Source organism: Natator depressus, chromosome 14, assembly GCF_965152275.1.
Source record: "Natator depressus isolate rNatDep1 chromosome 14, rNatDep2.hap1, whole genome shotgun sequence".
Lineage (NCBI taxonomy): Eukaryota > Metazoa > Chordata > Testudines > Cheloniidae > Natator > Natator depressus.
This window is the reverse complement of record NC_134247.1, coordinates 14,535,750-14,555,605: the sequence shown is the minus strand read 5'-3', so window position 1 is coordinate 14,555,605 and position 19,856 is coordinate 14,535,750. Positions and strand designations below refer to the sequence as shown.

General features: G+C 43.9%; 2 protein-coding genes across 3 annotated transcripts; one reads left to right on the top strand and one right to left on the bottom strand.

Moving 5' to 3' along the window:
- Positions 1–1,236: 1,236 nt before the first annotated feature.
- On the bottom strand, positions 1,237–13,632 carry KCTD2 (potassium channel tetramerization domain containing 2). Its single transcript, XM_074972091.1, has 6 exons — positions 13,193–13,632; positions 10,094–10,202; positions 9,240–9,331; positions 8,026–8,121; positions 5,826–5,951; positions 1,237–4,709 (listed from the first exon to the last, which is right to left on the bottom strand). The coding sequence occupies exons 1-6, from the start codon at positions 13,502–13,504 to the stop codon at positions 4,680–4,682; spliced, it is 765 nt and encodes a 254-aa protein (XP_074828192.1). The 5' UTR covers positions 13,505–13,632; the 3' UTR covers positions 1,237–4,679.
- A 367-nt stretch (positions 13,633–13,999) lies between these two features.
- On the top strand, positions 14,000–19,618 carry LOC141999020 (ATP synthase peripheral stalk subunit d, mitochondrial-like). Of its 2 annotated transcripts, none has more exons than XM_074972092.1 (6): positions 14,000–14,103; positions 15,011–15,141; positions 16,464–16,560; positions 17,828–17,899; positions 19,188–19,250; positions 19,402–19,615. In XM_074972092.1, the coding sequence occupies exons 2-6, from the start codon at positions 15,020–15,022 to the stop codon at positions 19,531–19,533; spliced, it is 486 nt and encodes a 161-aa protein (XP_074828193.1). In that variant the 5' UTR covers positions 14,000–14,103; positions 15,011–15,019; the 3' UTR covers positions 19,534–19,615. The 2 variants fall into 2 exon arrangements, with proteins under 2 accessions (XP_074828193.1, XP_074828194.1); XM_074972093.1 differs by having other exon boundaries at positions 14,102–14,198; positions 19,402–19,618.
- The last annotated feature ends 238 nt before the right edge of the window (positions 19,619–19,856 follow it).

Genomic DNA, 19,856 nt, shown 5'->3' with positions numbered 1-19,856 from the left:
AGCTTTGCTGATTCTCTGGATGATCTTGAGCAAATCACTTCTCCATTCTGGTACTGATGGGAGGCTTATTTTACATTTAGTACTTTGAGATCCCAGCACAAGGATGACCATAGACAGAAGTTTTAAGACGGCCCCGAACTCCCACATGCTGATCTCCTGAAGCAAAAGCCATAAAAGGAAAAAAAGGGGATAGTGACCTTGCTCTTGAGGTAGGCTGTCACCAGAGCAGAGGTATTAGTGCTAAGCGGAGAGCCAGAGCAGCATCTGGAACAGATGTAGGAGGCAGCAACAGCTTGGCTCCAAAATTCAGACATTTATTTTCTGAGGGGCAGTTTCTGCTTGGAAATCTGAGACAAACACACACTGGCTTTCAGGCTCACTACAGGCAGACTGAATTTTTAAAACTTATTTAGTTCCTTCCCTGCTCTCTCCCCCACTCAGATTGTCCATCTGTTGGTTCCTCTGTGTTTCAAGCCTTTCTGAAAATCAATCCCTGTAAACAGGAAACAAATTGAATCTCTGCTAATCCATCAATCCTGCTTAAGAGACAAATCAGGAAAATGCTGGGTGCATTATGATAGGGGTAATGTAATAACTATTTAAAATACCTTCAAGAAGTAATGAAGACCATTTTTACTGTTAAACACTGATGTGCAATCTCTTTCCAAATGGACACTTGTAGATCACCACTTTTATGGGGGGAGGGGGCGCGGAAGAAAGCGTTTTCTGTCTTTTGTGCTTCATGATGTACAGAGGTCTAAGAGGTGGTGGTGTTTGAGGGTTTTTTGGTCATTCTTCCCCTTTGCTTTTTACCATGTAACCTCTACAGCTGTGTACTGTGAGTTTACACCAAAGCATCCTTCCTTCCAAGTGTGTGTTAGGCAGTGGAGTAAAACAGGTGTTCAGAAAGTTCTCTGAAAAGACGACAGCCCAGTTTAAAAAGTCAATACAAACAAAGCAGCAGGACACAAGACATTAGTTCAAACTTCCAACCCATTTCAGAATCTTTATTGAAAAAAAAAATTAATCACAGCATCTGAATCATTATTCAAACACATTTAATAAACAAAGAGAAACAGTAGCAAAGGGCACGGACATGTGACACACTGTACAAAACCTCTGGGTTTGCAGGCAAAACCTGAGGGTGAGGAGCCCATGGCCAAGCTGCAGAGGTCTGAGGAGCTGTGCCCCCACCCCTGTGGCTAACCCCCCCCACTTCCCCTCGGACCACTCAGTCACCCCTGAGAAGATTGATTTAAAAATGTGCAGAAACAAAGACACTTTCAGAGAAGGTTAATTCCAGTCTCCCCATAATGGAACGATTTAGGCCACTGGGAAATTAGATAAAACTCACTATCCGTTCCCAGTGCTAATGCTTTAAGTGAACCTTCCCAAGAGATACAAAACCCCACAGCTATCTATCAGACCTCCTACCACTGCTTCCCCCCTCCCACTCACCATAATATACTGCCCTCTAGGGTCAACAGGAGTGATTCGATGTGATCCCCCCCCACCCCTGGCCAGTTTTAGTTTGAGGAGATAGTTGCGACTGAGCAAAAGGAACTGGAATGAAAAGCCCTGTCTCCAGCAGTGCAGTGATGCAACTAGTTTGGAATGTGGAGACCAAGCGAGACCAGTTCTTCAGACTTTCATAGGGCTAAAGGTGACCTATCACAGACAGTAAAGAGGAGAAACTCCCAGCTTGGTGATCTGGGAAAGCATCCTGCTCTAGATGGACTGCAAGTCCTTGTACCTACAGGAGTCCATAGCCTCCCAGGAGGCTAGAACAGTCCCTTTGTATCACCAAAGAACTTGAGATCCAGTGAGGATGCAAATGACAGGAATCATTTTCTACAAGATAACTCATTCCATTGGATTTTAAGAAGAAAAGGCAATTTGGGTTCCAGTGGGGCATTAAATCCACTGACAAGCTCTAACAATTCTCATTGGAGAGGGAAGTTGGGGAGAGAACAGGATTTAACTTTTGTAGTCTGTTCCCCAGGTATCTGGCAGAAATGTTCAGTCCATTGCAACTTATATAGGACACATTGAACTGGCCTTGGCCTGTTGTAATTACCAGGTTCTTCTTCTGGTTTGTTTTACTGGAGCTGTTCTGGTGTGGAGAAGGTAGGGCGGTAATATTTTTCAAACTGCTATTCTGACAGCAGGCACTCCTCAAATGGGCTTCATGAGGCATGGTGTTTTTGATGACCCCAAAAAAAAAAAAGCAATGAGGTATCATTCTGTCAACTCCCACTGTACTGGATAAAACATCACCCTCCAAGCAAACCTAGCACAGCTTCGTACCCACCAGCTTGAACAGCAAGTCAATTGGGCTTGTATTGACTGTGTCTGACAGGGCAGCTAAGTTACTCGTGCTATCATTAGTCTGATCTTTCTTGACTTTCCCAACTTCCCCTTCTCCCTCGGGGATGGGGGGGAGGAAGATAGATGATGGTCTGAAGGCTAGTGTGATATGTGGCTTTTATGCTGCTAAACTGCATAATGCATTTTTTTTTATTTCTCAGCTGTGACCACAAACTGACAAAGGCTGGGGCTACAAGCTACCCATAGATAAGAGCTATATGTACACATCACAGTGTTGTTTAGGCCCAGCCAAGGCATCCAGTCCAATCACACTGACACCATTTCATCACGTGACAGACCGGGAAAATGGGGGAGTAGGAGAGCTGGATTATTGAGTATGGTGCCACACCAACTGAATTTCAACAGTCCAAAACTGACACAATGTGAGTTCAAAGACATTTGGCACAGTCTGTTACCAAGACTAGGTACTACAGATAATCAACCCTCCTTCCTGAGAAAGAGGTGAAGACCCCACTGGAGGAGGTACACTGACAGCAGTGTGGGGAAAAGCCGGACTGGAGAGCATGGAGGGGTATCCCTCTGAATTTCTTTCCTGCACCTTGTTCATGAAAAGGTCACCATACCCTCAGAAGCCACTGCTTGCTGCCCCCTGCCCCAAATCAACAAGACGACAGGATGGGAAACTTCCCTATGCACAAAACACTGACAAGACCACAGTGAGCCCAATTCCTTCAGGGAGAATCCCACACGCAACAATCCAAACAAGGAATTCTGTGCTCATGGGCCTAATCCAGGAACTTCCACGATGGCCTTGCCAATGCCAGTGAATTCCAGTGTACCTGGAACTTTGGTTCAACAGCAGTTTGGGACTCTACTCAACAGCCCAGGTGCCAGATCACTGGGCTACAAAGGACAAAGCCAGGACGAAGGGAAAAACATGCAGCAAACTCCTACGAAATTCCATTTACCAGATAGGAGGGACATGTCACTGCTTAGGGATGGCACCCATTCATTGAAGGGACCAGTGAGTCCAGTTTGGCTAAGATTAGAATTAGAGAGAGGCACAAACGAACATTTGCACGTCCATTCAAGGCATTCCAAAAAAAGTCACAAAAGTCGACACGTCACTTTGGACAAGAAACATTACAACACTTTGGCAACTTTCACCAAGCCCCCCCAAGTCTCTGCAATGCCCCTTAGTACTTTGGGCTGACCTACTGAAGGTGGAAAACTGAGCGGGCTACAGATGTGGAATCGCCATATGTAAATAGGGGCTCTCCTCCCCAAACTGTCTGGATTTAAAACAAACCTATCTGCTTGCTACAGTACAAAATAAAGCCTCCCCTAACTCCTCCTGCTGGGAGAAGACAGCAGGAGATCAAGGGAGTCCATGCTGCTGGAGACAAACAAGGCAAAGCTGAACGTGGCAGCAACAAGTCCCTAACCTGGGTAAATCAAGTAATAACATCATGCCAGGCTAAGATAGAGCTGTGGCAAGGGACTGGAGGGGAAGTGGGACAGGATCCCTGTCACCACTCTCATCCAACCTGGAGAGAATAAAGGACAGAACCATTTACTGTGTCACTAGCATGGGCCAATGTAGATTTTTAAATATGCACGAAGAGCACTGGGCTTTGGGATATGCCAAGATCCCATATATAATAGTGCTAGCAGTAAACCCCTCCCAAGGCCCACATTAGACAGAAACACAATTCCTCTCCCCGCTAGGCTTATTTTGTATCTAACTCAGCTCTCAGGAACCTGACAAGTAACAAATACAAAGCAAGAATGAAAAAAGTTTCAGTATAAAAAAAAGACAGAAGTTCTTGTTTTTGTCCCTCACTTCTAAACCCTTTTCACCTGATTTGTGTGTGGGGCCAACTGGTGGGGAGGAACGCTGCAGGATATCTCCAAGTTTTCTACTTGATAAACCTGGGTGCACAAAATGGCACAGCTCTAATACAAATCCTCTTTCACCCACTCCACCCCACGGGAGATTGGGCGGACTACACGGGTTCATGGACCTGAGCAACCCTCCCAAAGGCTCTGACTGGGAATCCGGCCCAGCCATTGTTGGAAAAATTCAATACAGCGCCGGCCAAGAAAACAAAAACAAACATTTGAAAAAGGGACTATCCAACTGGAAGAGTCTCTTCTTTCCTTTGTTTCCTGGGATTAGGGGGAAGCCTTTGGTTTTGACCAGAATTATTCTCTGTTGGCAGGACAGGCTCAGCTTTGCTTTGCGTTAGCTTGGTTACTGTACAAGAGCAAGGCTGAACTGCGAAGAAACGCTCTGCCCAGCTAGATTGCCCTTTTGACATCTTGGAGTATAACAGAATCAGACATGTGGATCACATCCGGGATCCTCTCTCCTGAAGAATCTGAAAAGAGAAGGACCGATGTAATAAGGGTTGAACTTGGACAAATTTGGATATTAGTTCTCATGTTTTGAAAAATGCTGTTTGTGTCAATAGGGGAAGGAAAAATTGATGGAAGAGGGGAATGTACAAAGATCATCCAGAGTGGCTGCTGGTTTTTACATAACTTTTATGAATGACTGATTTCCTTGGAAAAGACAGGCCTGTGATAAAAACACTTGGCTTTTGGTCACAGCAAGGCATAAAATTCTGCTGCACCTTGACAAAATCTTGTATTGTTTGAGGCTGTGTGATCTGTGCATGTTTAAAGATGCATAGTCTTGGTCCACAACGCAATTCTTTCAATTTTTCTACCCAGATACCTCACCCACTCAAATTCAACAGCATGAACTGTAGAAGGATTTTTAAAAAGTATATATTGTACTGCACAAATGTTAAGACTCTAATCCTAGTCACCTCTGTGAGGTAAGCATTATAACCATTTTACAGCTGGGAAAACAGAGGCACAGATTTTAAATGACCTGCCACAGAGCATGTATGGCAGAGCTCAGAATGGAGTCACTAGTTCTAAGGTCTGTACTCAAGACCACTATACCCTTTGAGCCTCCCACAGAACTTTTAGAGAAACTGGAGATAAGAGATGATAAAGCCTCTTCTAGAGACGGGTCAGTTGCATGCAGGAAGTTCAGAAGGATAGTTTCATATTTTTAAGATCCTGATCAAAGGTTGATCAAAGTAAAACAAACAAACAACCTCCACTTCCTGCAATGGCTGTCCGCTAGGAAATGTGATCTGCTTCAGTCTTCCTAGTCGTGCTAACTCTTTCTTCCCTCCTTTTTACACATTTTAAAAAAACCAAAGTTCATCCCTTTTTCCCATATATCTATGGCTCAAGGTGAAATGTACAAAGAGCTTTGGATCTGGATAGATTTGCTGTAACGTCCTCTAGTAAAACTGCAAATCTCACTGGAGGATGTGGGGGCGGAGGGAAAAGTGGAAGAGAATAAGTGTGTGCAATGAATTACTATTATCAACCTCATGGCATCATTAGAGCAGAGGAATTTTTTTTTTCTGTGTACAGGGGCATTTAAAGACAACTCTCTTAACTAGGCTCCTCACCTTTGCCTTCTCACTAGGTTCGATGACAATGCCATTGGTAGAATTATTGAGCTCCCTTGAGACGACACAGAGGAATTCTGCCTGGTCCTCGTTTCCATAGTTATAGGACGATCCAATGCTGATTAACTGAAGAACAGGAAAATAACTGAGAGAGGATGTAAGGATTAATGCAGCAATAGCCAATGGATTTTGCTTTGTCCTTGTTATCACCTTGTGAGTGGCTGGTTGAACCCAGTCAGAACTAAAGTTTCAACAGGACAAATTTCTGGGGTATGAACTTGTGTAATAAGCTTTCCCGTCAAATTGTATGTATATTCTTGGTCCATGACTGGAAGTGCTACAGAGCCCCCTGGTGGTGGCTGAACTCGGAGAAAATTCCATGAAAAGATAACTTGGAAAGCTGTGATCAATTTTCCAATTCATGAAAAAAGTGAAAATATTGATCACACTTTGCAATACAAACCCTTAGCCAAATACTTCAGAGAATGGATATGCCAGGCAACGTAGGCTCTCCAGAAGGAGTCACTCCGTTCAGACAATACACCTATTTAACGAAATTCTAGGAATACAGCTTCTGACTTTTTGATGCAGAAACACAGGACAGGCAATTTATTTGTCACAAAGGTAAAACAGCATATTCCAACAACTAAAGGATACCTGGCAAACCAGCACAATTCCTTCATAATTATTACATTAAAGTGACAGCCTGGAGTAAACCGCATAGCAGTAATTTGTATTTCTCAGCCCTGCTCTTCAGACCAGCCTTGGATTTCACATCCTGAAGAAAAACAGTATGAATCTTATGTGTATTTTAATGGATACACTAGTTCTGCACAAAGGATTTTAGAAAAGAGAACCTCACACTTATAACAAGGGATAGATGCGGATCACTGTCCCCTTAATATAATAATCATATTCGTTATTCTGCGGGTCTGAAGGAGGATTAGCCAAGCTATAATAATGGAAATGGCTTGTACAATGAATGGTGGCATTGATTCACTACTGAGGACAAAAGACTTGGTTTTAGGATGTCAGTGGATTGTGTTTTCCCTATGTATTTTACCACTTGATTGTCTAAACTATAATGAACTTAAACAGCTGCACTTCAGACCACAAATCACTGTGGATACATAGAATCCATGTTAACTAGGAAAGATATATAGCTGCTATCTGTCCTACCTCAGCTACACTGCTATTTATACTCGCCCTAGCTCTCATTGAGCTAGTGGAGTATGTGTACATAAGCAGAGGAATCACAGCCCTAGCTCATAGTGTAGATATAGCCATAGAGAGAACCTGTCAAGGGATGACAGGGGAATTGAATTCCTCACCCGAGTCAATCCTTGGCGTCTGTGTTAAGACCGCTAACAAAGAGTAAATAGTGCCAAATGTGATATGGATGCTTGTCCACTGGAAAATGGACACTGGACCATCACATTTCACAGTCAGCTAGCTGTGCAATGACCAGTTACAGCTTTTGGTCACTATTAAACTGGGCAGGATTTGAACAGATCTAGAAGTGAAGGCTGTATCCTATTAGCCCTATGAGCCATTTGGTGTCGTCATATTTCATTGCAAGCCGATGTTGCAGATCTATCTTGGCTACAGTTCAGGAACTGTCATGATATATAGACTAGCTTGGTGGCTTAAGTCCTTTGTACATCCACACAAGAGAACTGTTTGTGATTCCTGATACCAAAGTTGGGGCTGATTTATGCCCTCGGCAACTCCCTTGAAACATGGCCAGCAAACTTGTTGTGTTGTAAATGCAGCATGTTTTGCATTTGCAGGGAAAGGTATTTCTCATGTCACTCAACACTTCTCTGTGAAGGGGTTGTGCTGGTGGGCTCTGAAGAAAGTAGTTTTCACTTCTCCTGGATCCCATTATTCTCCTTGGATAAAAGCTCCACAGTGGGGCCAGGAAAAGTGGGAGGAGAGAAGAATTTCTCAAGAGTCTGACAAGGATACAATAGATCTCAAGGAAACATTATTTCCTGTTCTGGGTTCAGTAAGCTACTGTTGTTCCCCTACCAGTTATTCCATATAAGGTGGACTGATCCTGGATACAGACTCCCCGCCCCCAACAGGGAGGAGTCATAAGAGGGGTACTTAAACAGAAATCTAAACTCATTCCATATGCTGTTCCCACATGGGGATCCTTTTCTTTGGACATAGGAATGGCAATCATTAGCAACAGTACCTGTTCAAATTTCCATCCATCAGACATAGTGGACACCATCTGTGTAAGCTCTTCTTCTTGGCACTGCAGAACTCTGTACACATGTTTCACAGGTCCCTAAAGCACCAAGGGGGGGAAAAAAAACAAAAAGCAGGAATTTTAAAATCAGGAGAGGGAGTTGGCTTAGCTGTGTTTGCTTTCAAACAAATACAGCTGAGGCTTTAGCGTCGTCTTGTAGGGAAACCTATTATAATCCTCAAGGCACAAAAGAGATCAGAAGAGGAAGAGTGAGTTGCACAGACTTTCCCAAGCTAGTCTACATTATATAGCTGAATTTTTTTTCCTGCTGAGGGTAGTGAGGATTTTGAGGTGACATTGTCAAAAGCATGTAAATGATAGGAGCCCAAATCCTCCAGGTATGTTTTGAAAATTTTACTCTTCTAGTATTGAGTCTACAAATTAAAAATAACAGTTCAGCAGCAAAAAGAATTGGAATAAAGAAATGCTGAGAGAAGATGCTGTTCTGAAAAGGCTTATATTTGATGGAAATATTAAAATTGTCTGGGAAGGACAAGAAAAGCATACCCATAGAGCTCATTTTGTAAATATAATGGGAGAGAAAATCACCCAAGTTTCCTTTCTTAGGGTTGGCTTTAGGGAAAGAGCCACCCCCAATTCAGTAACGTCCCATACCAAGGAAAGGGAGATAGACTACACTAGGCACTCACACAAACTGTTTATGCAACTTAACATTTTCTGCCAAAATAGTATCACTGCACTTTTATTAACTGCCAATTTAATAAAACATATTAAAGCAACTCCCATTCTCTAAATGGGATGCGTGGCCCACATACTCATAAGATCTTCTAGTAGGTCACGTAGCTATTCTGCTTTTTGGATCCCAAAGTCCCATCTATTGCCTTTGAGTCCTCATTTTCATGCCTTTTTTCAACTGACCCTATTTCCAGCCCCCTTCTATTCAATTGTTCCTGACCTCTACCTGCAAATATTGCGGAGTAGATTTGAGAGCCTGTGCCAGTAGCCATGAAGGATGCGCGCTCTCGATGATATGTTGGGTCCATCAGAAAGTAGGGACACACAACTACTTGAGAGACTAAACACCAAGTCTGCTGCCATATGTCTCGCCCTGCAGTGCATTGTCCCTCTGTCACACCCTTATAAATGACTGAATCATGATGACTGAGTTTTTCTACTTAAGTTTTAACATGCATTACTTGAGAGGTTCTGTTTTCATTGTCCCGTATCCGCTCCTTCACCAGACGCACCAAGGATGCAATATTGTAAAACTCTGCTTCTTCCAGTACCCCTACAAAAATCCAAAGCAGAAGAAGGAATTCTGTTAATCAACAGAATAAGGACAATTTTATCAAAAGGATGCGGTGCATGGTGTCGATTTGTAGTTAACTTTATATTTGCAATCTAGCTTGCATGTGGTACAATAAATGGATGCAGAATAGATAGTGGTATTGATCGAAGTCTGGAAGAAAATGCTGTACTCAGATGGTTATAGCCTCCTTATGTGAAAGCATATGCTATCTAACAGAAGCATACTCCCCCTTCTCTAGGATTATAGAAATCCACCAGCCTGTAATAGGGAAATACTGCTCTTTTATTGGAGGCTTTTGGCAAAATAGGTTTAGCCATCTCAAATCAATCTGTTTCATTATCTCAGCATATTACAAAAAGCCCTTTAATGTCTCTGGACACACAGGACTGCAGTTTTTGAAAAGAGAGAACAGGAGAGATCATTCTTAGAGAATGTCTCCTCTTTCTCAAAAAGTACAATTTGCTGTGCAAAGCCAATGAGTTAAGCATAGCAAGGATAGCCTGCAGTACGATCTAGAGGTCTCTGCTTCCAGTATATATTGGCTTCATCTTATTCATGAGCGTCTTAGTGGGAATCTAAAAGAAAACACAGTATTATTGCAAAATGGAGCTTTCGCACAAGGCACCATGTTAAATGTATTAGGAAGCCTCCACACCCAGACTAGCTCTAGGCAATGACTGGCAAGTCAAACAATGCCAATGGGGCATTTACAGTTGTTCGCTCTGCAATAAATTTTCTTACCTTCTTCTGCCAATTCCTTGTTTATTATGAGTTTTCCATGTCGGAGGTAGTTCAGGATCGGACCAAAATAAGTGGGATCCCTGTCGATGAGATATGCCCCGGTCTCATCCTGTGAAACACACATGGGAGTCAAGCTAGATGCCCCCCTACACTGGGACTCCTAAAATTACTAACCCCCTGAAGCTGTATTGGTATTAACAATGATGAGAAAACTTTGCAAAATGTCTGTAGTGTAGACAGGCCCATGTTTGCAATATTGAGTAGTGTTCAGGGTGGGGAAGGTCTGAATGTACAGTATGGCAAGTGAGCCTGTCTATACTAATCTTCTTTCTGCAACTTCTGATCCAGCATGAGTACCTGTTAAAGTGAACCAGAGAAGTTGGTGTGTGGGAGCAATAGCATGAAATAGATCATCCTGATCACAGGAATGGGGTTTTCTTTCATGTAAAAAGAGGCAACTCCAATTTTTTTTTAAATAACCTTCTGTTTATATGTAAATACCAAACTCCTAAATGCCTTTTCATTTATCTGAAAATTACACCAAGGCCAAAGGATGCTTTGGGAATCAGGCAATCAGCTCTAAAATTCAACTACTCTGAAATGGCTCTTGTTCCATAAAATATATCTTTTGAACAAAACTTCCTTGAACACAGTCCAAATCTCAGCTTATCACTCAAGATACAGATTTAACATTTTACTCATTTCTCTCTCTAAATCATATTTTCATAGACAGTCCTTGTTAATCTTTATTTCAAATCTCTATCTTTACATACCATGCTGGATTCAGCATGTCTGTATGTACCAATTAATCTCTTAGATGCGACTACTGGCACAAATATCTTCTCCTAAAGCACCAAATGCTACTGATGAGGTTTAGAAATATTATTTATTTCTACTGTCCTTTACAGACAAATAAGATAGTCCGTGACCTGAATATATTACAACTTTAGAACATAATCTTGCAAACTATCTCAAGGGAGGCAATGGGGACTACTCTTATGAATATTTGCTGGAGTGGGCCCAATAATTAGACATAATGTGATAACAGACAGCAATAAACAATTAGTAGGATTCGGGGGAGGGTTATAATAAGGTAACATGTTTGTCTTGGTGGTTCCAATATTTATTGATATTGAAATTTTAAAAATATTTGACCGTTTATGTACCAAGCCCCAAATCCTATAACTGGATCCATGCAGCAGGCATGAAACCTAGGCACCTTAAAGGACAAATGTTTTTTCCTGTAAGTCAAAATAAATAAAAATATAGGTCAGATTAGCACTTACACAGCACTGTGACAACAGGGACAAATGTTATTGCTCCTACAAAAACTGCAGTCTTTTTATGTCAGTCTGCTTTTTGTTTCTGTGACTTGTTCAATCAGAAAACAAAACAATGTTTCTGAGGAAATTAAAGAAAAAAAAGACACATACAACCCAGGCTTCACTGAAAATTATTAATGGTTTGCATCTCCTCTGGACACGTTGATTTCTAAACTATGCAACAGACACTTCGAGCATCTCCTCATTTTTCCACTTCTTAAAATCAACATTGCAATAATAAGTTAGATCTATGTTGGGCCTTTCCCAGTGCACAACATTATAAAATTATCAACAATTAACAGGTGAAAGAAAACATTTCTTGAACCAAGCTTAACGTGTTGACACACAATAACAGCACAGACCTTTTTGAAATACACTTTGATGCAGCAAGCATTCATGATCGTTACAAGTAGGGCACAGTCCTGTTTTTAAACACCACAGACTGGTTCATCTTATTTTGTTCATTGAGCAAATTAGGTGCTACTGAGATTGGGGCAGTCTGCTTTACAGCAGAATAAATGTGTGTCCCCCCACCCCCAAAGCCCCTTCTTACTCTCAAAAAGAAAAGGAGTACTTGTGGCATCTTAGAGACTAACAAATTTAACCTTCTTACTCTGTACTGAGATACTAAGGTAATGGGAGCTATTATAATAATAATTATAATAAATATAACAATTAATAAACAGATTATTTGACAGGCAGGAATTTTAACTCCTGATTAAACTTGTAGTTGGGAGGAAGGAGCGTTTTTTAATTCTGTATCTAATCTCTCTCTAAAGTGTTTTGTGAGAATTATATAAAGAATATGATAGAAAATAAAGATTGCGGTTCCCAACATAATGAAATTTGTGAATTATTTGTGAAATTCCCAGCAGGGGTGGGAGGTTGAAATCTGAGTTTTCAAAGCCGCAGACCAAAGTAAATAGATATATAATACACTTAGTAAGTAATAAAGCAAACCACAGATGAATATAAAGAAAAGGAGAAATGACAAATATATTCCTAGGCTGAGAAAAGTTACTAAATACTTGATCCAGAGAACAGACAAGTGTTTTATAATCGATGAGGACTTACCTAAACTCATTAGTCCTCGTAAATAAGTCATTATTTAGGTGCAGCCTAAAGGATTTGGGGGCATGTGATACACTTATCTGTGCTGAATATACAAGGGTGTGGGAAAAAAAGCTGGTAGTTAGCTTTGTGATGTGGGTATAGCTGCAGTGGAATAGTACAGGGGACAGTAATAGGTTGTGTCTATGTCTATCTCCTTTTATGACAGCAGATGTAGCAGAGGAAAGATTTATGCTCACAGCAGATGATCTGGATGAGAGGGCTACGGTTGGTGTTTATGCTGGGTGAATAAATGCCCACAGCTTCAACCCCCTCAAACTGTCTGATCAGAGCTAGGTCCCCTCCCACCAGCAGAAGTAGCACAAAGCCTAGACTGGTGTGTGTGCGTGAGAGGAGCCTGCTGTGAATGGAAGGGGCGTTAGAGGCTGTAGGGAGACGCTGCCACCCACTATTTGGACGTGCTGGTGGGTATGGCTCAAACGGGTTAAGTGTGGTTTTGTATGTATGTATGTGGTTTTGTCCTGCTATTTCCTGGCGGAAGGGGAGGCACGGACCGGTCTGGATCTCTAGCGGGGGGCAGGTGAGTCGGTTCGGGGGAGGGATGAAGCTTCCATGAGGGTGCGATGGGGAGCGTGGTCTCCATAGGAGTTTGCACGGTGTCGGGGGTTTCTACGGCGCCCGTTGCCCGCCCCGCGCAGCCCCTCACCTTGTCCGAGCTCAGCTCGGGCCCGTCCTGGCAGCAGAGGCGGCACAGGAAGGACTTGGGCTCCCGACACAGGGTCTGCCGGGTGCTCACGAAGTATGTGCCGCCCACATTGAGCCGGACCCACTTGGAGCCGGACCCAGGCTTGTCCGGGACGGGCGGCTCGGAGCTACGCGGGGACAGCCCCCCTGCGGAACAGGCAGGCCCGGTGAGGCGAGGGCTCGGCGGCCCGGGAGGAACCGGGATGCCCCCCAGCACCGGGCTGGGCGTACGGCCCTGGGCCGGCCCATCCCCCGCCGCCATCAGCTCTGCCATCCTGGACCGTGACTTCCTGGGAAGTCCCAGGCGAGGGCGGCCACCCTCGCTCAGCGCTGGGGGGAGAGTTGGGTCCGGCACCCGGCAGCCATCGCTCCCCTCACAACTGCCCCTCTCCCTCTCCCCCTCCCCCTCCCAGGAAGAGCCGGACTTGACTTCCGGGTCACCAGCGGCCTCCGAGTCACACCAAATTCCTCACGCGTCGCACGTAAACCAACGGCTATTCTCTGCTAAGGGGGGACTCCCCAGGCGCAAGGCGATAAAGAAAAACACAGGAATACAATATACTGGGCAACCTATGAGGAACAGTGGAATATTACTTCCGGAGCAACCGGAAGTGAATGGGGGACATGCCCCTGGAAAACTCGGAATTTTGGAGGCTGGCGGTTGAAATGAAGAGTAAACAGGAGGGGAAGAATTTTTTAAATTGCATTGGTGTTGAAAGAGCCGTTGAGAATCATTTCCGGGTTGTCTAAGGCGGGGTGGGAGGAGAGTGCGGGTGAGTCCTTCCGGGGCCACTGGGCTATGATTGGTTGGTGTCGGACTGGGTTTCCGGAGGTTGCTTAGCAGGAGGGTGGTGGGGGTCGCGGTCGCTGAAGGTGAGACCAACCTGGGTGGTTTGGGTTGGGACGGAGACCCCGGCGCGGGCGGGCTCTGCCCAGCACGGCGATGTCTCCAGCTGGCCTTGCCTGGGGTGGGGTGGGGTGGGGAGGGGAGTGGAGTGGTGAGGCGAGGCGAGGCGAGGCGGGCGGGGATCCCTATGGTCCGCTAGCGGTGGGGGCGGCATGCTCCTCCTCGCAGCGGGCGCTCGCATCCCGTCACCTCCCCCGTGCTATGCCGGGTTATGGGGGACGCGTGCCTGGGGGGAGGGGTGAGTCGAGGAGCAGTTTCTCCCCCGAGTCAAACCTCCGATGACGTCCCAGCTTGGCGTTAGAGGTGACTTCGTGGGGCTGGACTTGGTGGTCTGTCGTGGCCCCTTCCAGCCCTTGATCTGTATGATAATTCTGTTAAATCAATGTAGGGATCAGGAACAATCCAAGTTCCCATAGCAAGAGCAGGGTGATGTCTGGAGCCTGACTCTGTGGCTAAGTAACCACACATGGGTTGTTATCATTCCAGTAACTGGGTGGAGCAGCCTTTACTTCGTCTTAAACAGTTTGATAGCATTGCTGGGTGCTGCCCTGTTCCGCTCTGGGGATGAATGCATTTGAGTCCTGTTGAAATGAACTCTATATATCTTATCTAACTAAGCAAAGTACTGTGGTGCTCAGTTATTGCTTGTAAAGTGCTTCCCTCTTCTCAGCAACATAAGGAATGTGAAGTGTTATTATAAGCATTACTCTTGGTGGGCTAGTTAATAGAATGAGTGCAATTGCAGCAAAGAGATAGCTGAAGTGAAGTTTCAGTTGATGAAATACCCAGACTTTTACATTGATAAAAATAAACTTGCCTGTTCTTCAGAATTCCTCTTAAAATTTAAGTTTCTCTGCTGTTTTATTTTTCTAGAACACAAAAATGGCAGGTCGCAGGGCTACTCTGAAAGCGATTGACTGGATGGCATTTGCAGAGAGAGTGCCTCCCAATCAGAGAGCTATGTTTAATGCCCTGAAAACACGCAGCGATGCACTTTCAGCCAAGTGAGTATATTTCAGTGTGAAAAGGTTGCTCTGGTGAGAAGGCAGTGGCATTAGCAATTCAGCACTGGCAGTCGGTGTGTAAAGTGGCATTCTCATAACTGTGTGCCTGCCATAAGGATGTTAAAATGAGTCTTAATTCCTCACGATAAAGCTTGCCTTTTTTTTTTTTTTACAGCCAAATTCTGCTCGCTCTTGATCTTCTCCATAGTGCTACAGTAACTATAATGTTAGTGGGAGTTCTGAGAGAGGTTACATTTGGTCTGATCAAAAAAGTCTTTTTAAAAGTGTTCGATTAGCAAGATTTGGCAGCAATAAACAATAGTGAATCCTATTGGACATTAGATTTGCTATTGCTTGATGCACATGTTGTTTGCCATGGCAGCTAAGACTTTGGCCTACACTTAAAATTTATACCTGCATTGCTGTGTCGTTCAGGCATGTGAAAAATACACCACCCCCAATGACATAGCTAGGCTGACAAAACCCTCAGTGTAGATACAGCTATGCCGACTGAAGAGGCCTTTTGTCAGCATTGCTAGCATCGCTGTGGGAGGTGGTGGTTCCTACGCTGGCAAAAAACCCTTCTTTTGTTTGTGTACATTGTGTTTACACTGGGCTATGCCAGAAGTGTTGTGCCAGCACAGGTTCTGTAGTGCTAGGTGGCGAGTTCTATGGGCCCCCTCCCTCCGCACCCCTTCCTGTCCCCAAACTCCATCCCAGAGCCTGCAGCCCCCACCCCCTCCTGCACACCCACCCCCTATTCCAGCCCGGAGCCTGCACCCAGCACCCAAACTCCATCCTAGAACTTGCACCCCCACCCCGTTCCCACACATCCTCTCCAGCCCCCAAACTCCCTCCCAGAGCCTTAGGCAGCTGGGGGGGCAGAGTTTCGGGGGGCAGGCTCTGGGCGTTCTGGGCACCACCAACATTTCTACAAACCTGCTGCCCTTCTCTGTAGTGTAGATACAGCTAAAATACCATTGCTTATTATCTTTTGTTTTAAACCCTTTGTCAGCCTTACAAAACTATAATGAAAACTAACCATCCCATTCACAAACTCTCCTTGCCTGCTTGCTCATGATGAAAAAACTGAGAGTATTGTACTTGCCAATCCACCAAAGTGGGGGGGGAAGCAAATGTAGGCATGTAGAATTTTGTGTGGCTGCTTTATTGCCTTTCCATGTTAATGATGAGTCTGAAAATATTGGCAACTAAAATTAGCATAGTTGCTACCCTGGGGCCTGATGATGGGCTGGGCAATGGATACTGCAGAGTTGCTCGGTGTGGAACTCTTTATCAGCTGTTCTGCTCCACCTGTACAGGTTGACCTCCTTGCCAGAGAAGCCCCCCGCTATTGATTGGGTTTATTACAAGACTGCAGTTGCTAAGGCTGGCATGGTGGATGAGTTTGAAAAGAAGGTGAGATTCTCGTCCTCAATTAGATGTTGCTGCTGATTTGAAATCCAAGTGGAGGCTGCTCATATCTGATGTACAAGACACAGAACTCTGAACTTTTCCTCTAGCAGGCTGCTAGGTGAGATTATTAGGTGGTATTGGCCCAGATCCTGTGCTGTGGTGTGCAGCTGCTTTGCATTACACTGCTAGCACAAAGCAGCCCAAAAGCTAGCATAACTAAAAATAGGAAGGGTCATTTTAGAGGAGGGGGATTCTCCAGTGGTATAAAGCTAATGCTTTTTCTCTTGCAGCCTGCATAGGTTTTCCTGGCTGTAGGTGTAGAAGTGGCCAGAGGAAAGAGTATATGGTCAGAGCTTTCCTATTCTCTGCTGATTCCCAACTGCTGTATTAGCCTATTAGTAGTCTGCATAATTTAGAGCAGTGTGATGTATGCTCTGATACTTGCCTGCATGCAGCTGGTCCAGTATCAGGAGTGAAAAGGGCCACCTTTGTACACCTCCATTACATTCTGAGCTGTGCTGTGTTCTCCTTGGCTGTAGCCAAGGACCTGGTCCAGAAGCCTACTGGAGTAAAATTTTGCAAATACTATTGAATCACGTGTGATGGCTTGAGAAATAACTCTGTGCTCTCTGGGGAGAGACGGTTCAAACATCCCTTCAACCCTTGCCACTGAAGGGCAGGAAGTAAAAAGCACTGTTAACACCCCGAAGTGGTGTGGTAATAACAATAATCCCTTGAAGTGGATGTTAACCTTTTTTTATAAATGGGCATTGGGCAAATAATCAATAATCACATAGGGGGTTGGTGTCCGAGCTGGAATTAGAATGTAGCAGTTCTTCGCTCCTGGTCCTGTGCTCAGTCCACAAGGACCCACTGACCTTTAGAGGAATTCGGGAGCTGCTTTTTCATCTGTATAACTTGACTTGGTTTGTGGGACAAGATAGTAACCCTTTGGCATTAGATTGTTGGTGCTGTATGGAAGCATTAACATGTTTTGGCTCTGTACAAGACGACGACAGTGACAGTGCAGTGCTGAGTATGTTATGTACATATGAGAGCCAGCTAACGCTATTTGTGAAGCTGGCATCAAGTTGAGTTGATTGGTGACCTACTACAGGAAGCCAGTTCACTTGGAAGGGTCTGAGAGTGTTTTTGGGGAGACCAAAGAGCACTAGTCTGGCTACTGGGGAAATATTAGCTCTGGGAGCATGCAGAGCTTTTAATAGAATTGAGAGGCAACATGTTTAGAATTTATTTTTTGAATTTACAGTACAGTGCACTAAAGGTTCCTGAGCCTGTGGACACACAAACAGACAAGATAAATGCCCAGGAACAGGAAGCTGTAAGTATTTAAAAACTCTTCCCTGCCACATGGTTTCTCTTTAATCTTTGTAGTGGTGTAGAATAATTCTGACTTGGAGTGTGCTGGTGGATAGTTGTGCTGAGGTACAGGAGCTGCAAGTCTGGGTTTGTGCATATAGGCATCTTTTGAGCATGAATAGGTTCTCTCTACCTATACATGGCCACACTTGGGGATTTAGAGTCTGGAACTGGATTGCAGTTGAGCTTGCTCTTCTGGTATAATAAACTTGAAATTAGTGTAAGACAAAGGCAGCCAAACTCTGATCAACTGAGGAGCATATTGGCATCTTGTCAGCAGCCCAAAGGATGCACCTAAGTTGCATAAAATAGGCCTGACTCCTTTTTAATGTGCAGTTGGAGTTCTTGGAGACTGCAGGGGTCAAGATGGAGCATTGCACAGTGTCACTTCAATTCTGTGGGTTCCTCCTCTGTCTGAAAGAGGAGGGTGGGTGTAACAAACTCCAGGGGTTGTACTCAGGTCATTGATGTTGTCTTTTGGCAGAGAATTTGTCAGCCTCGAGCTCCTTGTGGCTTCCTCTGTTACAGAATGTGTTTGCTTAAAAACTTCTAGATCACTAGTCTTGTAAACCCGCTGTTCAAAACAAGTTTGAACAAAGTGGCTTATATTAATTTTTTTAACTCTTAGCAGCAAAGGCTGAAGCCTATGGCTTTGGGAGTTTACCTGACTTCAGATTCTCACTGCAATCCCTTTAAAAAGTGTTTGAATCTACGTCCTAACCGATCAGTGCAACAAAGAATGGTAACTTCAAACCTCTCTCCATCTTTGCAGGCTTTGGGGGGCAAAATCACTTGTCTAGAAAATTACTTAGTAGGTGTTACAAATAACACCTACTAATAACTAACTTACTTTCTGTTGTAGTAAAAAAACAATCTATTTCTTCAGTTTCTTTTGTGCTTTTGAAAGTACTTTGGGGAAATGATTAAATTGACTATGCACTTAGTCAATTTCCCTCTTATATCTCACATAGCAACAGGGGACAGAGAACTTGTATTAGAAAACAAACAGTTATTGTAAACCCACAAAAATGGCAAGGAGAATCAGGGGCAGGTATAGGGCTTGACATTACTTTTACCTGTTTTATTTAAAGCAGATGCTATTTTAAAGTCAGTGTCTCTTTAAGGAAGAGGTAAGACGAGAATGGTGACTCCCTTTCCCTGGCTAAAGTGAAATGGGATGAGAGTCACAGCTTCACTGCAGGAAACAATCTAGGATTAATGTGCTCACCAAATCCTTTGCTCTCTTGCAGGCTAAGAGTGCTGCTGAATATGTGCAGGCCTCTAAATCCCGTATTGTCCAGTATGAGAAACAGGTAAGTTTGATGGGTTCTACCCTGTGAATTTCATGTTTAAGGCAGCTTGGTATGAAACCTTGTTTTAATTTTCTAATTGTACATCTAGTTTAATTTGAATGCTTGCTTACATCTGACTTTAACATTTTCTGGTCTCCCCTCCCACTTCAAGCTTGAGAAGTTCAGAACCATGATTCCATTTGATCAGATGACATTTGAGGACTTGAATGAGGTCTTCCCTGAAACCAAATTGGACAAGGAGAAATATCCATACTGGCCACACAAACCTATTGAAGACCTGTAAATCTGTCCAAAAGCAGTTTCTGGTGATTGTCAAATTCTCTAGAATCTTTTAAATAAAGTAATTGTAGAGGGCTTCACAAAAGTGTCTTTGTCTTGATCTCAAAACTAAACATTAAATCCACTAGGAGTTTTGGGGTTTTTTAAGTGAGTGATGAATGCTGTGAAATAAGCAGGCAATTGGTTTTGGAGGCTCTGCACTCTTTACAGGGTGGGGATAGTTCCTGAAGGAGGACAGGATTGAGTCTTCCAAGCAGGATGCCAAGGTTTAGTGTTTGTAGAATACTCTCCCTGTTCTTGCCGTTCAGGTTAAACTCAAGGTTGTTC

Excerpts from the sequence above, each read along its gene's own strand:
- KCTD2 (XM_074972091.1), bottom strand. The coding sequence starts at position 13,504 with ATGGCAGAGCTGATGGCGGCGGGGGATGGGCCGGCCCAGGGCCGTACG. Across the intron at positions 9,332-10,093 it reads CAAGGAATTGGCAGAAGAAG|GGGTACTGGAAGAAGCAGAG; the intron begins GTAAGAAAATTT and ends GGATTTTTGTAG. Across the intron at positions 4,710-5,825 it reads AACCTAGTGAGAAGGCAAAG|ATTCTTCAGGAGAGAGGATC; the intron begins GTGAGGAGCCTA and ends TTCTCTTTTCAG.
- LOC141999020 (XM_074972093.1), top strand. The coding sequence starts at position 15,020 with ATGGCAGGTCGCAGGGCTACTCTGAAAGCGATTGACTGGATGGCATTT. Across the intron at positions 15,142-16,463 it reads AGCGATGCACTTTCAGCCAA|GTTGACCTCCTTGCCAGAGA; the intron begins GTGAGTATATTT and ends CCACCTGTACAG. Across the intron at positions 19,251-19,401 it reads TTGTCCAGTATGAGAAACAG|CTTGAGAAGTTCAGAACCAT; the intron begins GTAAGTTTGATG and ends TCCCACTTCAAG.